At 45.9% G+C, this 23,863-nt stretch overlaps 1 protein-coding gene across 1 annotated transcript in view; it reads right to left on the reverse strand.

Annotated features, from left to right (window-relative positions):
• The window catches only part of CRYBG2 (crystallin beta-gamma domain containing 2), a 332,393-nt gene extending 308,988 nt beyond the window's left edge, over window positions 1–23,405 (reverse strand). The window contains exon 1 of the mRNA XM_069224031.1: window positions 23,006–23,405. Within this exon, the coding sequence (XP_069080132.1) occupies window positions 23,006–23,241 (236 nt within the window). The 5' untranslated portion in view covers window positions 23,242–23,405. The remainder of the gene's footprint in view (window positions 1–23,005) is intronic.
• Window positions 23,406–23,863: the final 458 nt, after the last annotated feature.

Raw genomic sequence — 23,863 nt, forward strand, 5'->3', positions numbered from 1 at the left:
GTTTAGGGCACCACCACAAGGAGGCATAAAGAAACAAAAAGCTGCTAGATGGAAATATTTGTATTAATCTCATCTACAAGTAATTACTCTGGTAGCATCCCACACCATCGTTGTTTTGGGCTCTGCATTCTTACAGAAGAGGACTATCAAGTGACAAAGGAGAGCCTTGGTAAGATTGCCTGGAGAATATCACATTTTTCAAAGCCTTTCGAAAGGCAAGATGATGATCGGTTTTTCTCAGATATAGAGGGAGGAAATTCCATTCCTTCTCCACAATCACAGAGAAAATTGACCACCTGTCCAAGACCTCTTACATTTTGGAGTTGCAATTTTGGAAGATCTGCTGAACCAAGGGCCCAGAATTGATAAAAATAGAAATTATTTTTGATAAATGGAGGGCAATGTCTGTTTACTATCTGATGCCATATACATGTATTTTCTTGAACCTGGCCCTTTTTGCAGGGTTGCCCTCAAATGTTTGCCTTCTTCCTCCTATTTCTTCTGACCTGTTTTTGTTGGCTTTATGACTCTGGGCACTTTACCACTGCTAACCAGTGCTAAAGTGCATTTGCTGTCTGTCTAAATTGCATTGGCATTTGGTTTCTTCATGACTGGCATATTTGATTTACTAGTAAGCTCCTAGTATAGTGCACCAGGTGTGCCCCAGGCCTGTAGATCAAATGCTGCTAGTGGGCCTGCAGCACTGATTGTGCCATCCACAAGAGTAGCCCTACAAACAAGTCTCAGGCCTGCCTTTGCAGTTTAAAACTGCTATTTTGATCTGGTAAGTGCACCCACTTGCCAGGCCTAAACCTTCCCTTCCATTACATGTGAGCCACCCTAAGGTAGGCCAAAGGCAGCCCCATGGGCAGGGTGCAGTGTATTTAAAAGGTAGGACATGTACTGGTGTGTGTAACATGTCCTCATAGTGAAGTACTGCTAAATTCAGTTTTCACTATTGTAAGGTCTATCTTTCCCACAGGGTAACATGGGGATTGCCTTGAAATATCTTTTACGTGCAATTTCCCATTGGGAGCCAATAGAGATCTGGAGTTTGGGGTCTCTGAACTCACACTTTAAAAATACATATTTTGGTGAAGTTGGTTTTTGAATTGCAGGTTTGAAAATGCCACTTATAGAAAGTGGGCATTTTCTTGTTAACCATTCTGTACCTCTGCCTGTCAGTAGAATACATGTCTGGGTCAAAATGACAGTTGGGCTGTTTGTGAATTCACCATAGACAGTCACACAAAGGGAGCTGAGGTGTGCCCTGCAATTCCTGATCGGTCTTCCTGAGCTGGACTGGTGGGAGAAGCTGACACTTGCACCTCAATAGGGCTGCGCCAGTCCTTACACAAAACAGTCGCCAACCCCCTGGAGTGTGTCTGGGGCCAGGGCAGGAAAAGCCAGGGTATTGTGCACTACAAAGACTTGTCTTGGAAGTTTACCTACTTCAAAGACAGAAATGGATATAAATGCTGGTACTCTGACCCCACAAAGTTAGAACACAGTTGGAAGGAAAGCATTCTGCCAGGAAGAGCTGGATGCTGAAGGAGGGACTGCCACTCTGCCTGTTGCTTTGTTGTGCTGGCCTGCTGCTTGCTGCTTCTGTCCTGGGAATGAAAGGACTAGACTTTGCTTTCTACATCCTGCTTTCCAAGGTTCTCCAGTGGCTTGAACTGAGATTGCCGCCTGTAACGTAGTCTCAGGGATGTCAAAGACTTCATCTGCCAGTGCCTGGACTGTTCTGCTGAGAGTCCTGACTTGCTAATGGTGTCAACTCCAGTCCCTGAGCCTTTGGAAGTGTAAGCTGGTGACCCGAATGAGAAAATTCATGCACCAATGCGCAGTGGCAGAAAAATCAATGCAGCACCTGTCCCGCGGCTGCAGAATCAACGCAGCGCCTGTTTCACCACAGCTCCATCAACCCATTTCACACATCGTCCCTGGGGCGTCAATTTGTCATAGATGCCAGATTGCAGTAAGGAACCGAGGCTGCATGTCCGGAAATCAACACATTGGGGGTCATTACGACACTGGCGGATGGCGGAGAAGCGGCGGTAAAACCACCAACAGGCTGGCGGTCAAATTTTTGCAATTATGACCATTGCGGTTACCGCCATGGTCATCCGCTGCTTCTCCGTTCCGCCCACCAGGGCGGAGATGACCACTGGGCTGGAGACCTGGGTCTCCAGCCCGGCAGTCGTCACTATACCGCTGGCGGTATTTGGACCCGGCTGACCGCCATGGATTTCATGCGGTTTGGAACCACCATGAAATCCATGGCGGTAAGCACTATCAGTGCCAGGGAATTCCTTCCCTGGCACTGATAGGGGTCTCCCCCACCCCCCACCCCGACTCCCTCCCCTCAACCCCTCACCACCCCTGCCAACCCCACAAAGGTGGCAGGACCCCCCTCCCCACCCCTACCCCCAACATCACATCACTCATTCACACCCGACACGCACGCAGGCACCACCGACACACATACACGCACACACACCGACATACATGCCAACATCCACACACACAGTCAGACACGCACATCCACATTCAAACATACACGCACACATCCATACAGACATACCTACAGACATACACGCACTCATTCCCAAAACACACAACACCCCCGCAAGCATACACGCACTCACACACCCCCTCTACATACACACACGCACAACCCCATGCACGCACACAACACACAACGCCCCCCTTACCCCCCTCCCCTAACGGACGATCAACTTACCTGGTCCGTTGATCCTCCGGGAGGGGACGGGATCCATGGGGGCTGCTCCGCCGACACCACACCGTCAACAGAACACCGCCACGCCGAATCACAGGACGTGATTCGGTGGGCGGTGTTCTGTTGACATGGCGGTAGAGGTGGAGCAACCTCCACTTCCCCGCCGACCGCCATTATGGCTGTTGGCGGCTCTCCGTCCGAAAAAGGACGGAGGGCTGGCAACAGTCATAATACGCTGAGCGGAAAACCACCACCACTGGCGGTCTTCAGCACGGCGGTCCCTCGGCGGTCTTGACAAAAGACCGCCGAGGTCAAAATGACCCCCATTGTCTTTCCTGTGAGGAAAGAATCAATGCAGCACCTCTCCTGCCACTAAGGAACTGATGCATCCCGTTCCTCCGGCGAGGAAAGAATTGACGCATCACCTTCCCTGCGCGGTAAGGAACTTCTGCTTTTTGCCACCTCACCTCCCCTGCGTCCCACATCATCTTTGTTTTTGACGCATCCCAGGTGCTAAAAAGATACAATCATTGATTCCTCTGGATTAAGACTCATTTCAACTTTTGAATAGTGATATCTGCACTTGTGTATGTTGGATTTTTGTCGTTTTTATCTTGTTTTACTGAAATAAATATTGGCTATTTTTCTAAACTAGTGTGCAGTACTTTTGTGGTGTTTTCACTGTGTTACTGTGTGTGTGTATACAAATACTTTACACATTGCCTCTGAGATAAGCCATGCCAAGCTATCAAGGTTGTCAGCAGGGATTATTTTAGCTGTGTGACTCACTTACCCTCACTGGAGTGAGGGTCCCTCCTTGGAGAGCATGCAAACACACCCAACTAGAGACCCAATTTCTAACAGATTTAAAGAAGATTCTCTGCTGCCTGTCAATCAGTGAAGAGACCAGATCATGGCAAGCCCATGAACCAGTCGTTGACTCAACAAATTATTTTTTTAATCTATGTATACAAATCACAGCACAAATGTTTGCATGAATTGTATCTGTCTACTAAAGAAAGAGGACAGTTACAGGCAGTAACTTCACAGTGATCCACAGAACACTGCAAAGTTCTGGCCTGCACGATTTAAGGCCAGTTCATGGATTGAATGGCCTGATTGATTGAAAGAATCCTCTATTAGGGCTGGTCTGATTGATTACTGGCAGTCAACCAGAATCCCTCTGGATTTTCCAGCATTTTCTTTGGCTGGAGTAGATATCTACCTGTTTTCTGTAGTTCAGCTACAGACTTGTCAGTTTTATTTAAATCTCAAAGTTGTTCCATAGCAACAAAAAAAAAAACAACATAAACCAGTTGTTTTCCATATACAATGCATCTTTGAGATGAAGGAGTTAAGCTGTCATGTAAAATAGTCCCTTGTTCATTCCAAAGCAAGTGCTCCCTAGGAGGCAGAATAATACAAAAATAAAATAAAATAATAAAATAAGGTGAAAAATAAAATGAAGTGAAAGCGAAATACTCTACAGGTTAGAGCCAAAGGCAATTCTACCACATTTTAAATTTGTTGGAGTCCATATATATCATGTTTTCTTGTAGACCCAGATATGTGCTGTTAGTGTAATGCACCTTTGAGAGGAATAGACCACAGTACATGAATGGTGTATGGATGTAGAGTCCTGGCTTTTACAGTGCCAAGCTCACCTAAGAGAACCCTATAGGTGATACCAAAAGGCTTGTGCAGGGCATCAAGGGCATGAAAGTGTGTCAAACGGATGCTCCACAACCCTTGAGTGAACATTGAAACACTTGATCCATCGCGAATCACCACAAATGAGAAATCAAGCAAAATTGAGTAATAAAGCTACCCAAAACGAGAATTAATCCCACACATTGTGATGGAGCAAGGGCCTAGCCTAGTCTACTTCAATGAACATCAGCATTGAGGTGCCATAACGGAAGCCACTGAAACACACAGTCCGGTCACCAAAGGGGATAAAACCGGCCCATAAACCTAGCCACTGCTAAAGTGCTCATAAGCCTCACCTCAAGACTTGTGTGGAGCGGAAAAATGCCCTCAGGACAGCTGGACCAAACTCCACAGGCATTACCTTGTGCCGAAGATCCTGTGTTTAAAATAGCACAGGTATTGGCTGGCCCTTTCTGTAGAGACCGCTTGTCATATTAGTGAGCAAAAACTTAAGGAAATAGGAGCCCTCGAAAAAGAAATTTACACAGATTCTACTGTAGCTGATGGTAACGATTATTAGAAGACATGGCTAAAGTGATAACTGAATTTAAACCTTCACTATAAGCAGAAGACAACCAAGGTAGTTAGGGCAATCAAAAATCTTAACATTGAAGTTATGTATCTCTGCTTAAAAGAAACTACTGGAAGAACAACATCACGGCAATCAGAATTTTGAGTGTGTTTGGAGCAGAAGCTGTGTTATGTTATGTTATGTTATTTTATCTCCTCTTGTCTTATCTTATATGCATCTGTACAGCGCTTCAATACCAATTGTATGGTCCTGCCGTGATTTCTTAATCTGTTCATCCTTTAAGGTTATGGGGTGTTCGCTGTCAAGAGTAAAGCTGGCTGTTGATATTGTATTTTGTTAGTTTTTATATTGTATAGGAGTGATTCATATTGGATAGTGCCTGGCAAGGTTAGAAAAGACCTGTGTATTGATAAGATAAACTTGATTTAGAACTCCGCGGATGGTTTCTCCGTCATAAATCTACATCCCATTATATGTTCAACCCTTCAATCCCTATGTCCATGCCACGGCTGCTACCTGTTATGGGCTTTTAAAATAATTGAAAAATATTTTAAAATATCTTCCTCTAGTTATCTGAAAGGAGATTATTCATGCCCTGATCACACCCAGATCACACCCAGTTCTGATTACACTAATGTTCTCTATTTGGGAGTGTTGGACCTGGCCCCTTTTGCAGGGTCATCCCCAACCTTTTTGCCTTCCTGCTTCTATTTTTCTGACCTCTTTTTGCTGGCTCTAAGACTCTGAGCACTTTATCACTGCTGATCAGTGCTAATTGCATGTGCACTCCTTTCTAAACTTACTTGGTGTGATTGGCTTATTTAATTTACTTTTAAGACTCTTGTACCGTGGTAGCCCTTATACCCAGGGTCTCTAAATTAAATGCTACTAGTGGGCCTGTAGCGCAGCTTGCACCATCCACAGAACTAGCCATTCAAACCTGTCTCAGGCCTGCCACTGTAAAGGGGTGCTTGCGCAGTTTACTGCCAATTTACTTGTCAGACCAGGAACTCCCCTTTTACTGCATATAGGTCACCCCTAAGGTAGGCCCTAACTAGCTCTATGAGCAGGGTGCTGTGCATGTAAAAGGTAGGACATATGTCTTTCAGTACTACATGTCCTAGTAGTGACAAACAGCCTATTTAGTTTCTCACTACTGTGAGCTCCTCTCATAGGAGTGAACTGAAAATACCCTGAGATATATCTAAGTGGTAAATTCTGATCTATGAGGAATAGTGTTGCTATGCTTAGTATGTTTGGAATGGTAGTGAGGAATCCTCCTCAATGGTGTAGGTGGACTTTTTATTACCATTGTAGAAATGCCACTTTTGGAAAGTGGGCATTTCTCTGTGCTTATAACTGTAGTGTTTTTGCAGCCTGACTCCAGTCCACATCTGGGGCAGAGTGACAGCTCCACTTAGTGCATACTTTCCAGACAGCCATCACACAGGAGGGGCTGGATGTGACAGAAGAGGCATCAGCATACTGATAGTCTTTGTGGGCTTTACAGAGGGAGAGTCGTTCGCACCCTACATATGAATAGGCTGTGTTCTGCCCCCACACAATATGGACTGATTACCCCTACTGATGTCTGGAGACAGGGCTGGGTGAAAAGGGGGATGTGCGTAACTTGAAAAAAACTCCCCTGAAGATACCCATGAACAAAAGCATTTTTGAGTATAAGTAGAAGGGGCTTGCCCCCTGATAAGCAAAGCACTTTGAGAACTGGGCAGGAGGCACTGCTGAGCTGCACAAGGACTCATCTGGACTGTTCTTCTGTTTGTTGCCCTACTGCCTGGTGTCTGATGGGTGGCCTGAAGGACTCATCTGGATTGCTTTCTGTATGTTGCCATGTGGCCAGCCTGCTGTTCTCTGACTCTGGACTGCGAAAGGTTCTGTGAGGCTGCCAGGAGGAACCGCTACTTGACCATCTTGTCATGTGCTGGCCTGCCTGCCCTTTTCTTTGTGCCCCACCAAGCTTTCTCCCAGGGGCCCACTTAACCCAGCGAGCGAGACTAGGGGAAGACACCGGCTTGTGGGGTTTTCTGAGGGAAATAAGAGGTTGGATGTCTGAGGACGATATGAGAACAATTGTGTCCTGTTCATACACTCTGAGACATTTTCTGACACAAAGTTTAGGTAGATCAGGAAAATAGGGGTACAAGACAGTAGTTAAAATAGTTTTAGTATGTTTACAAAAGCACACCTGTAGGAGTAAACTGACGTGAGGAAATATCTATCGCTTTAACATCAGGCAGGCATTTGATAGATATGAGACCACGGATGTACAGTTTATGTTATTGCCCCTGGTCCTACATATGTGTACAGTGCCTGGGAGAACGCTATCATTGCACCTGATATTGGTGTGATGAGGATGTTGTTGCCTCCCACCTGACCAGCTGCAAGTGAAGCACATCGGAATGCTGTCTTTTTGTTTCTGCCAAATAGGAAAGCACACGGTGAGTGCTGAGGTCCTGTGTGGGTCCCCTTCCCTGTTAGTGTGGAAAAGTCAGGATGAAAGAGAAGAGCCCCGACAGTTGCCGCTGGCGCTCCCATAGCACAAACAAAGCGCGCCTCTATTGGTGCCCCTGGGGCACAGTTAGGCACCAACTTTGGTGCATTCACCGCTGTGACCCGGGCTGAAGCAGTGGAGGAGCCGGCCAGTTACTGTACTTTGTGCACCCTCAGCCGTGCTGATCACTAGCAATGAGCACAGGTTTGAGCTCTCCTCTTTATGTCCGCTGGACGGCCGCTGAAGCAGAAGTGCGGAAAGGAGCACCTTCTCCCTGCTGACATGCCGTCGTTGTCCACAGAAATCCTCCTGCAGGGTACCTCCACCTGGGAGCTGCAGCGCTGAAGGAGCAGGTGAGCGGCGTGAGGGACATGAGCCGGCGGCGGGAAGCAGCCACACCGCAAATGCGCAGGTAGCTGGGGTAATGCGGTTCAGTGCGGGGGCCAGTCCCGGTCTCCCGCACTGGAGGGGAGTGTAAATCCTGCCTTGCATTAGAGAGGCTGCCCTAGTCAGCGGCTGCCCCGTGAACTCATGGTTAGCTGCGTTTGGATTGATGCCTGCGGGAGACCCAGGGAGGTTGCCCTGCGAATCCTTGCAGTTGGTGCCCTTCCCTCCCTCCGAGATAGCCTGTCCCTTGGAGGCCCTTGGATTTTGGCTTGGTGGCGCCACAAGGTGAGTCCTCAATGGAGGCCCTGCACCCCCTTATGAACTTGCCACAGTCCGAGGACTGCCTTGATTACCGTATTCCCTATTGTAGGCGTGCAGGCCTTCCTGGACCTGCATTCCACGTACACATGACCGCCTGGCCCCTAATAGACATGAAGGTGCACTATATTTAGGTAGTTATGAGGGCGGTTGGTGTTACAACTATTACAGAGGGTATTTGGTAACCCTAAGCGATGACTTATGCAGTTACGTTCCTTCTGTGATGTTTTTCTCCTGACGTGCCAGATGGGAATGTTTCATTTCATGTGCATTCATTATGATGTCTTGGCATTTCGGATAATATATTTATCCTGACGTGCATTTGGTGCCTGACGTGCCAGATGGGAATATTTCATTTTATGTGCTTTCATGATAATGCTTTGGCATTTCTGATAATATATTTATTCTGATGTGCATTTTTGGTAATAATGACAACCTGACTACTACTGGTGTTGCAAAATACCAGTAACCTATATGTTTACCTGAGTACTGCTTGCTTTTGCAGAGTACAAGTGACCTGTTGGATGTTCTGACAACTGCTTGAGTAGCAGGGTATTACTGATACATGCCATGTTTGGTCTAATGATGTTGTGTGCAATACAGTTGATTTTTATATAACCTGTTTTGGAGTTTGTTAGTGGTGTATTTATTGTGTCACTAGTGTTATGTGTGTTGTGCAAACACTACACATTGTCCCTGTGATAAGCCTGGCTGCTTGTGCCAAGCTACCAACGGGTGAGCAGGGGTTATCTTCGGTGTGTAGCTCTCTTGCTCTGACTAGAATGGTGGTCCTTGACTGGCTGAGGTACCTACTCTAGCCAACCAGGAACACCATTTCTAACAGAGAGCCCCTCAAGACCTCCTCATCCAGCTTCAGCATGTCCAGAATGCTACAGCCTAGCTAGTACTAAATATTCCAAAAAGACATTCTATCGGTTCAGGTCTAAAATCACTACACTGCCTGGCAATCAAACCTAGAATTAAATTCAAAACTCTCTTGGTCACAAACAGATAATTTTTTCACAATGGCCAGTTGAATAACCAGAGCAGGTTAAAAAATATCCCCTCTCTAGGGCACTTCGCACAGTAAATAAAAATGTGCTGTATGTTCCTAAAGTGCGAAGAGCCAAATCTGGTGGAAGATCTTTTTCTTTTCTTTCCCCCACCATCTGGAATTATGTACCATTGTATCTTCGTACTGTTCCCAGTGAAAGTCTGCTTAAGACCCAACTGAAGACCTTCCTGTTTCGAGACCAAAGATTCTACCTTTACTTCCCTGTCTCCATGGTGCTTCTCATGAAGCAGCAGCTGTGCTTTATAAATGTCTTTTAATTCATTTGTTCATTCATTCATTGATAATTGCTGGATAAATCATGTTATATGCCTGTTTTGGAGCTTTATGTACACGGATGTGTGTGCCAACGTTCATTCCTTTCGAGTAAGGTGAACAGATGTCCGTGGCTCAGCTACAGGTGGCTATTATTACTTGTGGCATTTTTGCCCAGGATGTATTTTTTATAGAGTTGTATCACCATGGAGATGAGCTAAATGTTGGTGAAAGTGAAAGTATTGGGATATAAATATGCTAAATATGCTAAATGGGAAACGGTTACACATTGATGTGGTTTGGAGTTCTGTCATGCACATTATGGTGTCATAAGTCGCCTCTAAGGTGCAGTGTTGGTGTAAGGCGATGTGTGAATGACATGATTGTGAGCCAAATGAATGGCTTGGAGCCTTCTTGTGTCTGTGCTGGTAACAAGTGTTGTGTCTACTATGTACTGTTGGTGACAGGTAATATGTAGTTTGAGGGAGCTCTCGTGGACTACAGTGAGGGTGGGTCAATGTATTAGTAAAATCAGTTCTATATCAGTTCCGTGATAAGTTGTCTTATAGGAGATAAGCACACAAAAAAACAGACAGACACTTACATCTTATATTATTTATTCACCGATCCACAAACAGTTCCTTGGTTTGTATGACAACAATTACAAATTCGTCAATAATTAGAAGGTCCCAATGTAAGATACATACCTTACTGAATAAGGCATTATATGATACAAGCCCGCAATATCTCACAGACATGATAACTTAAAGCCCAGTGAGACCGAATATTAGAACTACAACTGAGAAGAGGTTCAAATGTGTTTCTTTTTGAGGGAGAACATTCAGTCCTACCAGAGGGAAACCTTGGTGAAAAATGTTAGCCCAGAATAGAAGGAAATAAACTTTATGGAGCTTTAAAACAGAGGCTTGTTAAAAAAAAAGGCTTTTGAGTAATTGTTTAAATATGCAAAGGGGTCCTTTCCCTAGCCAGTGAATCTCCTGACAATCTGGTGTGGATGTGGCCCCCACACGTATAAATTTGACAGTCCTGAGTTGCATGGGAAGAGTTCAGAGTTAGGGTTTGGTGTGAGCAGGATGGAAAGCTTGGAGGATTGAGCTAATTGTACCTACTCAAGATGACACAAGGAAATCATTGTATACAAGTAAGGTGGAGATTGACATGTAGTTGGAAAGATCACACAGAGAAGCTTGAGACCTCTTTGAAAGGGGATAAAAATACATCCTTTTAAGTCAGACTGGAGGAATTGGACAGTTTTTTAAAGATTCGAGACACAGATGTGTTGCACTTAGGAGAGGAGGGTGGGTTGCTCCTCATCGCCGAACATGAAATTCCACTTGTATCACAAGTTAAAAACAGCAGCTTTCAATATCTTCAATGTTCAATCTCCTGTACTACAAACCTCACTGCTCCTGTGGACAATCTGCGATAAGGTGCTGGCCAATCACTGTATGACATAAGCTCCACCAAGAACCCAACAACGGATGCAACCACTTAGAGCCAACTTTGAGATGATCTAAGTGCAACAATATCTGCCTCCTACCCTTCTGCAAACTCAACATGCTCATGGGCATGGCCAGATGAGCAGTGACAACATTGGAGCAACAATACCCAACGCCTCTCAAATATGCCACTCTTTGAACATACACTCCAAGCCACACAAATTGGACACGTCTACAAGACAAGTACCTCCAGCACTTTTGACTACAGTGGTATGAATGTGCAATATAAATGATATATTACAATAACAGGAGACAGGTGTTCTTAGTAGAATATTTGCAAAGCTAGTAATGGCACACTTTGCTGCTGCATTAGCAAAATATTCTAAACAAAAGTGTGAGACGAGAGATTCAAAAGAATAACCGAACGCCCACTAAAAATTAAATATATGACCTATTGTTTGAAAACAAGTTTTTAAAAATTGTTAAGTTAAATATTTTCACTAAGTGCAATATGCCCCCGAGGGTTGTACGACGGAATGCCGACTGACAAAACAACGGGTGCCTAAACAACGAGGTCGGAACACCGACCTCGTTGTTACTACTAATGCCTTTACCACGAATGCCTTAACAACGATATTTCGTTGTAAAGGCATTCCTGGTAAAGTCATTAGTAACAGGCACCCATTGATCCTGCATGCCTCACCCCACCCCCCCAACCCCACCCCAAAACCTAAAACCCCCGACCCCCCCACCCCCTCCCCAAAACCAAAAACGCCCCACCCCCCCAACCCCACCCCAAAACCTAAAACCCCCGACCCCCCACCCCCTCCCCAAAACCAAAAACGCCCCACCCCCCCAACCCCACCCCAAAACCTAAAACCCCGACCCCCCACCCCCTCCCCAAAACCAAAAAGGCCCCACCCCCCAACCCCACCCCAAAACCTAAAACCCCGACCCCCAACCCCCTCCCCAAAACCTAAAACGCCCCACCCCCCAACCCCACCCCAAAACCTAAAACCCTGACCCCCCACCCCCCTCCCCAAAACCTAAAACGCCCCACCCCCCCAACCCCACCCCAAAACCTAAAACCCCCGACCCCCCACCCCCTCCCCAAAACCAAAAACGCCCCACCCCCCCCAACCCCACCCCAAAACCTAAAACCCCGACCCCCCACCCCCTCCCCAAAACCAAAAACGCCCCACCCCCCCAACCCCACCCCAAAACCTAAAACCCCCGACCCCCCACCCCTCCCCAAAACCTAAAAACCCCACTTACCTGAGTCGTCGCCTCGTCATCTGTGTCGTCCTCCTCAGCCAATTCCCTTGTTTGTACCTTAACCATGCATGTTCGTTGTTCAGGACATGCGTGGTTAAGGCACAAAATAACTAAGTCGTGGTTAAAGAAAGCGTTGTTCCGCTTTCGTTAACCAGTACTTCGTTATAAAAAAGTCGGCATAAAGGATGTTTCCCGCCCCGAGTGCATCTTGGTGATGAGTGAGAAAGATGACAAGGGGAAGAGTTACTAATGAAGGGGCTAGTTTTTGTTGTTCTTTCTGAATGTTGGTGGTCATCAACTCATCAAATCTGTTCAAGAAAGCATTCAAAAGCTCATAAGCAAGAAGAGGGGAATGTTAAGAATCCTGCAAAGACCATCTCACTAAGGGATTCAGAGAAGACGGTGCAAGGAGCACAATGACCTGGAAGGGACTTAGTTGGTGCATTTGTCAATCATTAAACGGCAAGAAGTTTCATGAAAAGCTCTATGCAACAAACAAATTACTTTAAAATGAACCTATTTAGCAAATTAAAGTCAGCGGATAGATTGTAGGAACACTGTTATGTGCTCTCTGTAGTCAAGCAAAAAACACTGCTTTGTAGCTTGTTATTTTAGTTCCTGCATCATGTCCATCTCGTTTGTAGGCATGCGCAACTAAAGCATGGCGTGAGACTAAAGTCTTGGTTGTACCAAAGCTTTGACCGACTACTGGCTGCATCAACCTGTGGTCTAAAGAACAGAACCTTGTCAGCTACAGCATCTATATCAGGGAACATGGACACTCAATATGCACCATCTTTCCAGGAAGCTGGCCACAGATTGGAATGTCCAGAGTTTGGAAAGAACTAGGTTATGCCATTTACGATGCTAGTAGATAACATTCTATGATTTTATTATTCAGTTATGCATTGCCAGGTCGATATCGAAATTTGTAGAAGGCTTACCTAGAGCGTCATCTATCTGATCCTATGGTAGAGGCCCCCAGAAATGTATCTAGAAGCTGTTGGCCCAAGGTTGAAAAACACCCTCCCAAAACTCTATCCACTGGGAACTATTAGAAGATACACTCATAACATTATTCATTAAGAGGTTGGAGAAGACAAACATAGAACTCCATCCATACAGACCTCGTATAATACCTACAGAAAATTTCATCGGGAGGTTGTAGTAGTCACACCTACAGGTTACACAGTCAGAACTTCACCCATTCCGTGGCCATGGTTGAATCTCCAGAGTTTGGTGCAAAAGAAAAGTTGTTCTTTCTGATTTCAGTGATTCAATTTTATCCATTTATTTTTTACCTGGCTATGCATTGCTGCTTGGCAGAGGTCAAAGTTACTAGGAGAACTCCAGACTAGTAGAAGTCAAGCCCAAAACTCCATCCACCAGAATTGGAAGAAGATGCATCCAGAACTCTTCTTGGAGGAAGTATGAGATACACATAGAATTCAGTCACTCATAAAGTTTTAATAGACACACACTGATCTCCATCTATCTGGAGATGGTATGAAGCAAACCTGAGCTCCAGTGGGGCATTAGGAAACACAGACGGAACGCCATGGATCTGATGCTTGTGGGATACACACCACATCATCCATACAGACCTGGAAGACAACACGTCCAGCATGCCACCCATAGGCTGTAGGAAACACACAAAGAACTCCTTTCACCTGAAGGATGTATTCGACACATGAACTCCATCCACTCATTGAGAACTCTAACAAGCCAGATGAATGAGAAAACACCCAGACGTCTATCAATCCACAGACTGTGAGAGATACAGCCTGAACCCTGTCCATAATAAGGTTCTAGAAGACAGACACAGACCTCCATCTATCCAGAAGTTGTAGGAGACAAATCCGGACTCCATGATCCCGAAGCAGTAGGAGACACAAGCAGAACTCCCTCTATTGGGAAATGATAAAAGAAGTACAAAGAACTACATCCATCAAGAACAGATAGAAGGCAGACACAGGACTGCATGCATTTAGAGCTTATGAGATACACACCTAGAACCCCATCCACGGGAATTTGATAGAATTCACATCCAGAACTCCATCCAACCCCAAAGCTGTAAAACACACACAGAACTTCCTCAACATGAAAAGACTTCCATCCATCTGGAGCATATAGAATACACGTCCAGACCTTCAATCATAAGGTTTTAAAAGACACATCCAGACCTATATCTGGAGATTGTAGGAGACACACCCAGAACCCCATAAGTCTAGAGGTTGTAGAAGGCACGGCCAAAACTCTATCCATCCAGAGCCTGTAGAAGATATGTAGGTAGATATTGATGGATGATTAACTCTGTCACAACAGTGACAGATATCATATCTGCCGAAATCAAAATCCCATTACATAGCTTCAAAGAAGGCAGAAGTTTAGTTTGCAATGTGGACGTGTGGAGGACCTGGGCCCCTTCACACAGTTCTCTAGAGGTGTTACGGGTGTAGAAGTGTGTCCACAGAAATAGCCCCTCATGAAATTAAATATTGCACTTGGAGCTATTCAACCATCTTGAAAATTGCTTATAATGAGTGTAATGGGAGTGGTCAGGGGGCTCTGTGAGAGGCTGTGAAGTGCTTATCCGTGACAATTTGCCTGGAAGGCGCAAAAGGGAAGCGTGTACTGGGTGTGTAGGAGTATCTGTCACACCTGGCCTGACGCGGATTACCAGCAGAAAGGAGACCTAGGGTGTGCCCGAGCAACTGTCACTAGGACATTGAGCCTGATTACATTAGGCACCCTCAGGAAAGGCTGCAGCAGTCTTCCTATTAGAGATTTTTAAGGCCTTGGAAAAGTGAGCAATTGCCCAGGGTCCCTACTTTCCAGGAAACCTCTGGGTAAAGTGAGTGTACATGAATCTGGCATAGGTTTTGTCCTGCAATTCAATTTCAAGTGCTATGTGCTTACTTTTGTTTTAATATTATGCACCTGCTCACTAAACATCTACCCACCTTTAGTACATTTCTCCTGAAGTAGGAGCAACAAGTTGGACAGACACTGAAACTGAACTTCGCATAAGATATTGTTGTTGCAAGTAAATTATCTAGATAAAGCTTAAAAAGAAAGGCCCATATCTGTACTTTTTTAGCGCCGCTTTTTGATGCAAAAACAGTGCAAACTTACAAAATACAATTGTATTTTGCAAGTTTGCGCCGCTTTTGCGTCAAAAAATGACGCATATAAGGCATTGAAAAAGTATACATATGGGCCAAAGTGCTTTAATAATGCTCAGTCAAGCTATCTTTTGGTACTGTTTGGCTGGGAAGCTTAAGCATTCAGCTGCTTTTATCTGACCCCTTTCTGAAGGTTTAACATACAGTTCAGTATTGCTTAGCGTCAGGGGGCTGGGATGAGCCAAAAAGGATAATAAGTTCAAAGTTGTTCTAAACAGGGAGCCACAAAATATATCTTACCTGGGGCCCCATAAGTCCTTAAAATGTCATTACTGCCTATTCACTGCAAGGACATAGCAGGTGAGCTATAGCTCTGTTGTAAGGAGCAGCATCCTAAAACATTGTTATGTAAGGGCTGGGCAGGTTTTCTTATGTATGTTGATTTATATATGTAGTATGGCACCAGTGCTGAAAAGCCTAGACAGTGCTGTCTCTTCCAAGCACTGCCTGATTTAACTGCAATTTAAGTCACAGGAGCTTCCTCCTTCCAAGGATGAATCAAAGATCAATAGAGACATGTATGAGAAGTGGATCATGTCATTGGGACCAGGCATATTTAACCCCTGCTAGAACATGCATGTCCTCAGGTGGTGCAGAATACCAGCAAATATGAGTTATCACAGGTGGGTACCAACACGTCAGTCACCAATGACTGCATCAAATGTACATGATTGATGAGGACTGCGACTTTCCTGTTGTACAAATCCCACAATTGAGGCTCTTCTTCCTCAATACAAACTATCAAAATATGAAACTCTTTGCCATCCTGAAAAATATAGGACCTCTTTTCTTTCCAGAGGGCTATCAAAGTGCCACTGTTCCCGTCCAATTCCTGGCACAACAATGAGCTACCAATCTTACTTCACGCTCTTCCAAACACAGCCTATTCTCTATAGTTTCTAAACAATGCACCAGCAAGTTTGTGTGTGTGTCTTCCTCCTTCTTGTACACATCTGTAGGGCACTGCTGAGCTTACATGCTGCAACATGTTTCGTGTGACCTGATCAGAGCACGTCGGTGGTAATCAGGAGTGGAACACATTGCTCTCCTATACGATGCAGTCGCCCCACACCTCACCTGTGTGGTCCAGTTTCTCTACCCATCACTCAAAGAACCAGTGCTACGAAGCCACACGAGTTCCAGTTGTGCACTATATAACTGTGATTGTCAACTATGTATCAAAGCATGCTCAATCGGTGACATATCTGTTTAGCACTGTATTGTTGTTACTTTGGTCTCACAACCTTCACGCCAAGGTCTTGAAGGTTCATCAAAGACCAAAGTCTGTTTTCCGCTTGAGTAGTATCAACAGTAGTGAGGGTTCGGGATGATTCAGAGACTATATGATGCAGCGTGGTTTGGTGTGTGAGATGGGAAGTCTTTACCAATTTGGGTACCGACAATCTCAAGACAAGTGCACAGTTGTACCACAAGCTTTGTGAAGGAGCAGTGTGAAATCAGTATACACAACCACACAAACAAACACAGGAGGGAAGGGTCAGCACAAGCATCCTCAGCCAGGGGAAACGTACAGAACAACGAATACATTGTTAAGGTAAGCGGGACCATGGGACCATCGGGAGAGGACGCGGTCAGGTAAGTGGGGCTGGGGCAGGGTTGGGGGTAGTTTTTAGGGGTGTGGTGGATTTAGGGATTGGGGCAGGGTTGGGGGGTCAGGGTAGTTTTTTTTTTTAGGGGCGAGGTGGGGTCATGGGGGTTGTTCTGGTTTTTAGGGGTAGGGGATCGGGGCAGTTCTGTTTTTAAGGGTGGGGTGGGGGAATTGGGGTAGTTCTGTTTTTAGGGGTGGGGATGGGAGATAGGCTAGTTCTGTTTTAGGGCTGTGGGTGATCAGGGTAGTTTTGTTTTGGGGTGGGGTAGAGTACTTTTGTTTTTGGGGTGGGGAATCGGAGTAGTTACGTTTTTGGGGGTGGGGGGATTGGGGTAGTTAGGCTTCTGGGGATGGAGGGGTCATGGTACTTTTGTCTTGGGGTGGGGTAGTTTTGATTTTGGGGGTGGGTTGGGGAGATCAAGGTAGTTTGGTTTTGAGGGGTGGGTGGGGGTAGTTTCGTTTTAGGGGGTGGGGTGGTCGGGTGGTTTAGTTTTTGGGGGTGAGGGATCATGGTAGTTTGTTTTTTGGGGGTGGTTGATCGGGGTAGTTTGGTTTTTAGGGGTGGGGGATCGGGTAGTTAGGTTTTTGGGGGTGGGGGTTCGGGATACTTTTGTTTTTGGAGGTGGGGTAGTTTTGTTTTTGGTGGGTGGGGGTCAGGTAGTTTTTTGGGGGGGCTGGGTAGTTTGGTTTTTGAGGGTGAGGTGGGTCGGGGTAGTTTGGTTTTTAGTGGTCGGGTAGTTTAGTTTTTGGGGATGGGGGTTAGGGGATCAGGGTATTTTTGTTTTTAGAGGCGGGTGAGGGGTCGGTTGTTTTTAGGGCGGGTGGGGATGGTCGGTGAAGGGTTTAGGGCTCAGGGTGGGTGGGAGGTATCCAGGGTAGTTTTGTTTTAGGGGTGAGGGGTCGGGATAATTTAAGTATTAGGGGTGGGGTACTTCTGGGCTTTAGGGCAGGTGGAGGGTTGCATGCTAGAACCAGGCATGCTGTTCCCACACATGCCTTTACTAGGCATGCTTTTACAACGAAGAATCTTTGTAAAGGCATGCGTGGTAAAGGCATTCGTGGTAGCAACGCTGTCATTGTTCCGACTGCGTTGTTCAGCCATGCGTGGTTCCAGCATTCATTGTTCCATCATACATTCTCAGCCAGAGCTGAATATAGGGAGATGGCGCCAGCACAGGCCTCAGCAGCCACAACAGAACACAAGAAGGCACAGACAGAAGGGGCTCAAGCAGCCACAGAGGACAACATGAAGGCAGAGTTGACACCTAGATGCTGAGCATCAGCTGACTACAGGAAACCGAAGCTGGTGTGGGCACATGCAGCCACAGACAAGTGGACAGAGTCTGCATTGACTTTTGCAAGTGAGTCTGTTTCCAGGAGAGAGTAAAAGAGAGTCGAGGGATGGGCCAAAGAGATGATTCAGGAGTAGCCCAAATAAGAAGCCTCATGATTGGTCAGCCACAATCGTATAAAGTCGCTAGTGACTACGGTTATCATACAGCTTCACACGACCAGATTATCTTTATCCAGCCGTAGTCCCCCTTATGCAAATTATTATGCAAGTGTGATAGTCCAATTGATTCAACTGAACCGAAAAAAGTGTACAAGTCTCAGAATGTGTCAATGTGATTAATCCAAGCCTATAACAGGAAACGAAGTATCTTGTGAGGCAGTAGTCAATGAGGAAATGCATTGGAAAAAATACTGTGAGCTAACATAATTGAAGTAGAAGAAGGACATACAAGTGATTTAATCCCAGTTGGAAACCACTGAACCCTAAGTGGAAATTGTTGCCTAGCTGTGAAGATTTTAACAGAAAAGACTAGGAGCCAGGTGTACTAAACGTTTGGTTACAAAACGTGGTCACAGTTTGCAACACTACTTTTTGGGACCAAAAACTTATTTTGCAAACTGGCCTTTGCACTAGAAGGTCAGTTTTCAAAATACGGAACCGTAGTGAGTCACAGACCACCCTGCCTAATTAATATCCATTAGGCAGGTCGCAATTTGTGACTCATTGTGATTGATCTAAACCACAGGAATGGTGGACTACAAGTGTCAGAAATACAAAAGCCCTGTGATTGCGTTTCAAAAAAGAATATATTTTTAAAGCAGCCGATTTCCTTTAAAAAATGGTGCTACTGTAAAAAGCAATATTTTTTTTAAGGTTTCTATGAGAGTTGGCAGTGGACCACTGTCTACACCCGGTGACCATAACCATGGGTTGGCAGGGCCAGAAAACATCATACCACCAGACTACACTCTAAATAAGCATTGGCAAACCAAAACAAAGCCTGCTCATATAAACAGAGGTGTGCACAAACGCTTTTTACATGTGTTGCATGAACAAATGTTGTGTCATAAGAAAGCCTATCCTGTTAGCTGTGCCAGTGCTGGGAAACAGCAAAAAAAATATTGTTTTTTAGGATGTGTATAAGAGATAAAGAACTGAATCTGACAGTCAGCCTGGTGATTCCAATTGAATCAAATCAAAGCAGTTTCTGGAGGCAGAATGATTCATTATATAGTCAACAGCATGAAGTGAGAGAGAAATACTCCTGTTGTTGGAGCCAAAGCCCACTCTGTGCATATTGTAACAATGCGCCCAGCAGACACCTATGCTGCCAAGCCAGACCTAACATATATTCAGGACGCACACACACATTGTTATGGTAGAGAGAGGGCAGCCCACTGACCGCAATAATATAAGACCTGGTCTTGAGCACCATGCTCAGGCCAAGCCTGGAGGTCTTCAGACAGAGCACAGGAACAAGTGGGCCTGCAGTGTACAGAGGACTCTGAACCCGAAGGAAGGCCGAACTCTCCAGATCTGGAAACATGCGAGGCATGGCGAGTTTAGTGTACCAGATGGTGGCAGTCGGTCTGATAAAAATTTCTTTGAACCAGTTTGAATACTATTTCTTGGGTGTCGATTGGTCTTTTCACAGTTTGCTAGCCACAGCTACCAGGATGCAGTTAGGTACAGAGTGCAATCTGTTGACAAAAGCATGTACTGAAACAAAGCAATAAGAGATTGTGTCATGATAAATATTTACCTATAAATCACCAATCAAATAATGTAATGCATGTAGGTTGCATGTACGTAGCAGTACTTTGACAATCAGAAACTACATTATTGGTATATGTAAATCAGTGGTGTAACAGAACTTAAAGAGCCCCTCCTACAAAGAACCTGTAGGGGGACCCTTCGCCCTGGACCCAGTAAGTGGCCTGCCGCCTGTGAATAGTGCACTATGCTGAGGGTCCCCCTGGAGCACCAGGGCCCCTCCCCCACACCGCGGGGGCTGCAAGGGCCTTTGTTATATCCCTGATGTCAATAATTAATTAGTGACTATATCATATACAGGTATCAAAGAGTGACCACATAATTACACACATATAACCATTCATTGATTATGCTGCACACACGTAGAATGGTTTCCTAATCTCTGAGAAGTTTCAATAAGTCATATATCACAGACTGTATAAAAAAAAAGCATATCAATACATTAACTGTATCACATGCATATATTAATTTATCACCATTCAGTGACTGCATGAAAGCATCTATATATAATAATGCCAAACTTATCAAACTAATGTCTCAATATCTAAACAATTGCTGACAGTGCCCCAAGTGTGTATCAGTATAATAAGGACTCTATATATAATATACGGAATAAATTACACCCTGACGTACATTATAAGGATATTGCTGTCACAGAGGAGTTCCCTAACACTACAGAGGAATGAGGCTGAAGGCAGAGTTCCTTTATAAGGTCATGGAACTCCAGGATTTTTTAAAGCACAGCTTTAATTATGGTCTGTGACCTGGCTTTCCACTTGGCTGCTGGCAACTGTAGCAGGCATTGTGATGCCAGAACTCAACTGTAATCAGCTATTCCACTTAAGTGGCCATGTTGTTTCTTTATTACAGGTGACTAGGGGCATCACAAATTACCTGCAATAAGGAAAGTAGAGACAGGCCTTTATACAGGGTTTGCAGGTTTCCATATCATAATGTATGGGATAAAATACTGCCTGGCATACATTATCAGAATATTGCAACTCGGTGAGTTACCATATAAAGGAAGGAGGTCAAAGGCTGAATTGCTTTATAAGGTCATGGAACTCCAAAGTGACCTGTAATACCTTATAATGTAGGGGTACTTTACTATTTGCAATAAACGGCCATACCATCAACCTTCCTACAAAAAAATTAAATCTTTGTTATGTTGTTCTTTCATGTGAAAGAAATAGGATGTTTGTAAACATGAAGAATACAATTAGAATCTCCAGTGCAAAAATAAACACACTAAAAAGCAGTTAGATGTATGCTCCAAAAAAGATATTAGAATCTGTTTAATAGTCAGGTTTAAAAAAATATTGGGCCAGATTTAAAAGGCCCTATCACCACCACAGCATCACTTTTAGGGACACTCCGGTGGCGCTGTGTACTGCACTGTATTTACAAGGTGGTGTTAAGCCATTTTTTGTGGCTTAACGCCACCTTGTAAATTTGGCCCCTTCACATGCAGCACTTTGTGTGGAAGGGGCGTGCAATGGGTGTTACTGTGGGTGTGCCGCAGCAAATACCCATTGCATTTTGACACTGCCCCATATTTACGAGTTTTCGTAAAACCTGTGGCAGCGCCAAAATCTAACGCCACCCGAGGGGTGGCGTTATCATGGCGCAACAAGGATAAATGCTTTAATTTCTCCTCGTTTTTTGCTCTTTCTAGTGTTGTGTTCTGCAGCACACACAAAAGGAGCAAATCGCCATAGAAGATAGTTTTTGTGCAAGAAGGTGCCCCTTCCTGCACAAAAACAATCTCACCCGCAGCTATCCTTGCACCATGGCGCAAGGGTGGCTGCGTTGCAGTGGCGTAGCGTGGGTTGTCAGCACCCGGGGCAAGGCAAGTAATTTGCGCCCCCTAACCCGTGGATTTTAGCACTCGCGAGCGCGCCCCCCCCAGATGTTGCGCCCGGTGCGGCCGGCCCCCCCTGCACCCCCCACGCTACGCCACTGCTGCGTTGGCGTTCAGCAGCAAAATTAGCACAGGTGCAGGGGGAAACACAAGGGTGCGCTGTATTAGACTAAATACAGCGCATCCCTGCATTTTGAAAATGACTGTGCACGGCACAGCCAAATGTGGTGCAGCATCGCGCTCCGTCATTTTCTTTTAATTCTGGGCCATTGTACCTTACAATGTGAAGATCCATGCAGCAAGATATTATCTCTCGTACAATTGCCCAAAACATGGAAGAATAAAAAAGCTGCCATATATACATATCTCCTTTCTGCTTATCACTGTCACTGTTCATCTAAAAAAAAGCAGAGAAAGGAAAATCAGTGCTTTGTTTTCGTTTTTCGTTTCTGAACCTGCAGCTTTAATTATGCTGTGTGACCTGCCTTTGCCCTTGGCTGCTGGCTCTTGCAACAGGAATTGTGATGTCAGAACTCAACTATAATAAGTTATTACAGGTGGGCAGCTAGTCTTTTCTTTATTACATTCGGCTGGATGCACCTCTAATAAGGAAATTAGAGATGGGCTGTTATAGACAGACTGCAGACTCCCCGGTATTATATATCAGTATGTCTCCAATCCATGACTGAATCACAAGCATGCACCGCTGTATCACCAGCCACTCCTAAGAATGTATGTTTAAATCGCCACTTGAATACCAATCATTTATCAATATATGCCAAATCCCCATCTCTCCCCTTTCATACAGTGGCACCGTTAACACAAATACAGTGCCAGTATCGTGTCCCTCCTTTAGCCACAAGCGATTGTCTTATCATTTCCTGCTGTCACTCAGCCACGCCCCTTTTCACACACCGTGCCCCATCCTTTGCCCTCTTGTACACGGGCCATCCTGAAGCCCCTTGGGTTCTGCCCTCCCAGCCAATCAGCGCCTCACTTCCCCCTCCGCCGCCCAGTACCTGTCAGCGGACGCTCCTCGCTCCCTGTCCTTCTCTCTCCGTCCACTCTTCCTCTTGCCCCCCAACCTATCGTCGATGCCTGCCGTGGCCGTCGCCCCCCGCTCTTTACTCCTCTCCTCCATATCCTTCAGGCTGGCCTCGCTCCTGGAGAAAAAGCGCAACAGGCGCCTCCCGACACCCCGTTTCCCAGGGGCGCCACCCGGTCCTCCGGCGGCCTCCCCATCCCGGTTGGACATGTGTCCTCAGGTGCCCCTCGGCCCGCACGGTGGGCAGGGCGCCGCCTCCGCCTCGTTACCCTCAGCCAATCCTAGGAGCCCCCGCAGCCAGCGGCAAAATACTTGTACAAGTTTCTGCGAGGTGCCGGGTCAAGCTGCAGTCGGCTGGATGTGCCCCCTGTTTACCGCCTTCCCCCAGAGTCCTCTGAAGGGGCTGGAGGCCTAGCAGTGGTGCTTGTCCAGCACGCCCGGCCTGCTCCACTGGGGCACCTATGGAACAGCTGCCTGTCACCCGGGGCCCAGGCCGCCAAGTCAGGCGCTGGTGGCTCTGCGGCGAGGCACCCAAACAGGGCGGGGTAGGGCGGCGAAGGCCAGCAGAGGCACGGTTAATCCGTTCCGGGAGGAGGGGGCCGATGGGGTGGACTAGGCCCTGGGCTCTCCCCACTTGCAGAGCAAACAAGTAACTTTTACCTGCCTGCCAGGTGTTTCTCGTGCCTGGTAGAAAATGCAGGCAGAGAAACACGTGTACCTCGTCTCAAAAGGTGAGGTTGGAATTCCACACAGATTTGTGACGTGTTATGAAAGGCAGGCAGAGGTCACCCTGGTATTTCCCTCACTCTGGTTCAACTCTGAAAGGCTAGCA

This window comes from Pleurodeles waltl, chromosome 3_1 (assembly GCF_031143425.1).
Source record: "Pleurodeles waltl isolate 20211129_DDA chromosome 3_1, aPleWal1.hap1.20221129, whole genome shotgun sequence".
NCBI classification, from domain to species: domain Eukaryota; kingdom Metazoa; phylum Chordata; class Amphibia; order Caudata; family Salamandridae; genus Pleurodeles; species Pleurodeles waltl.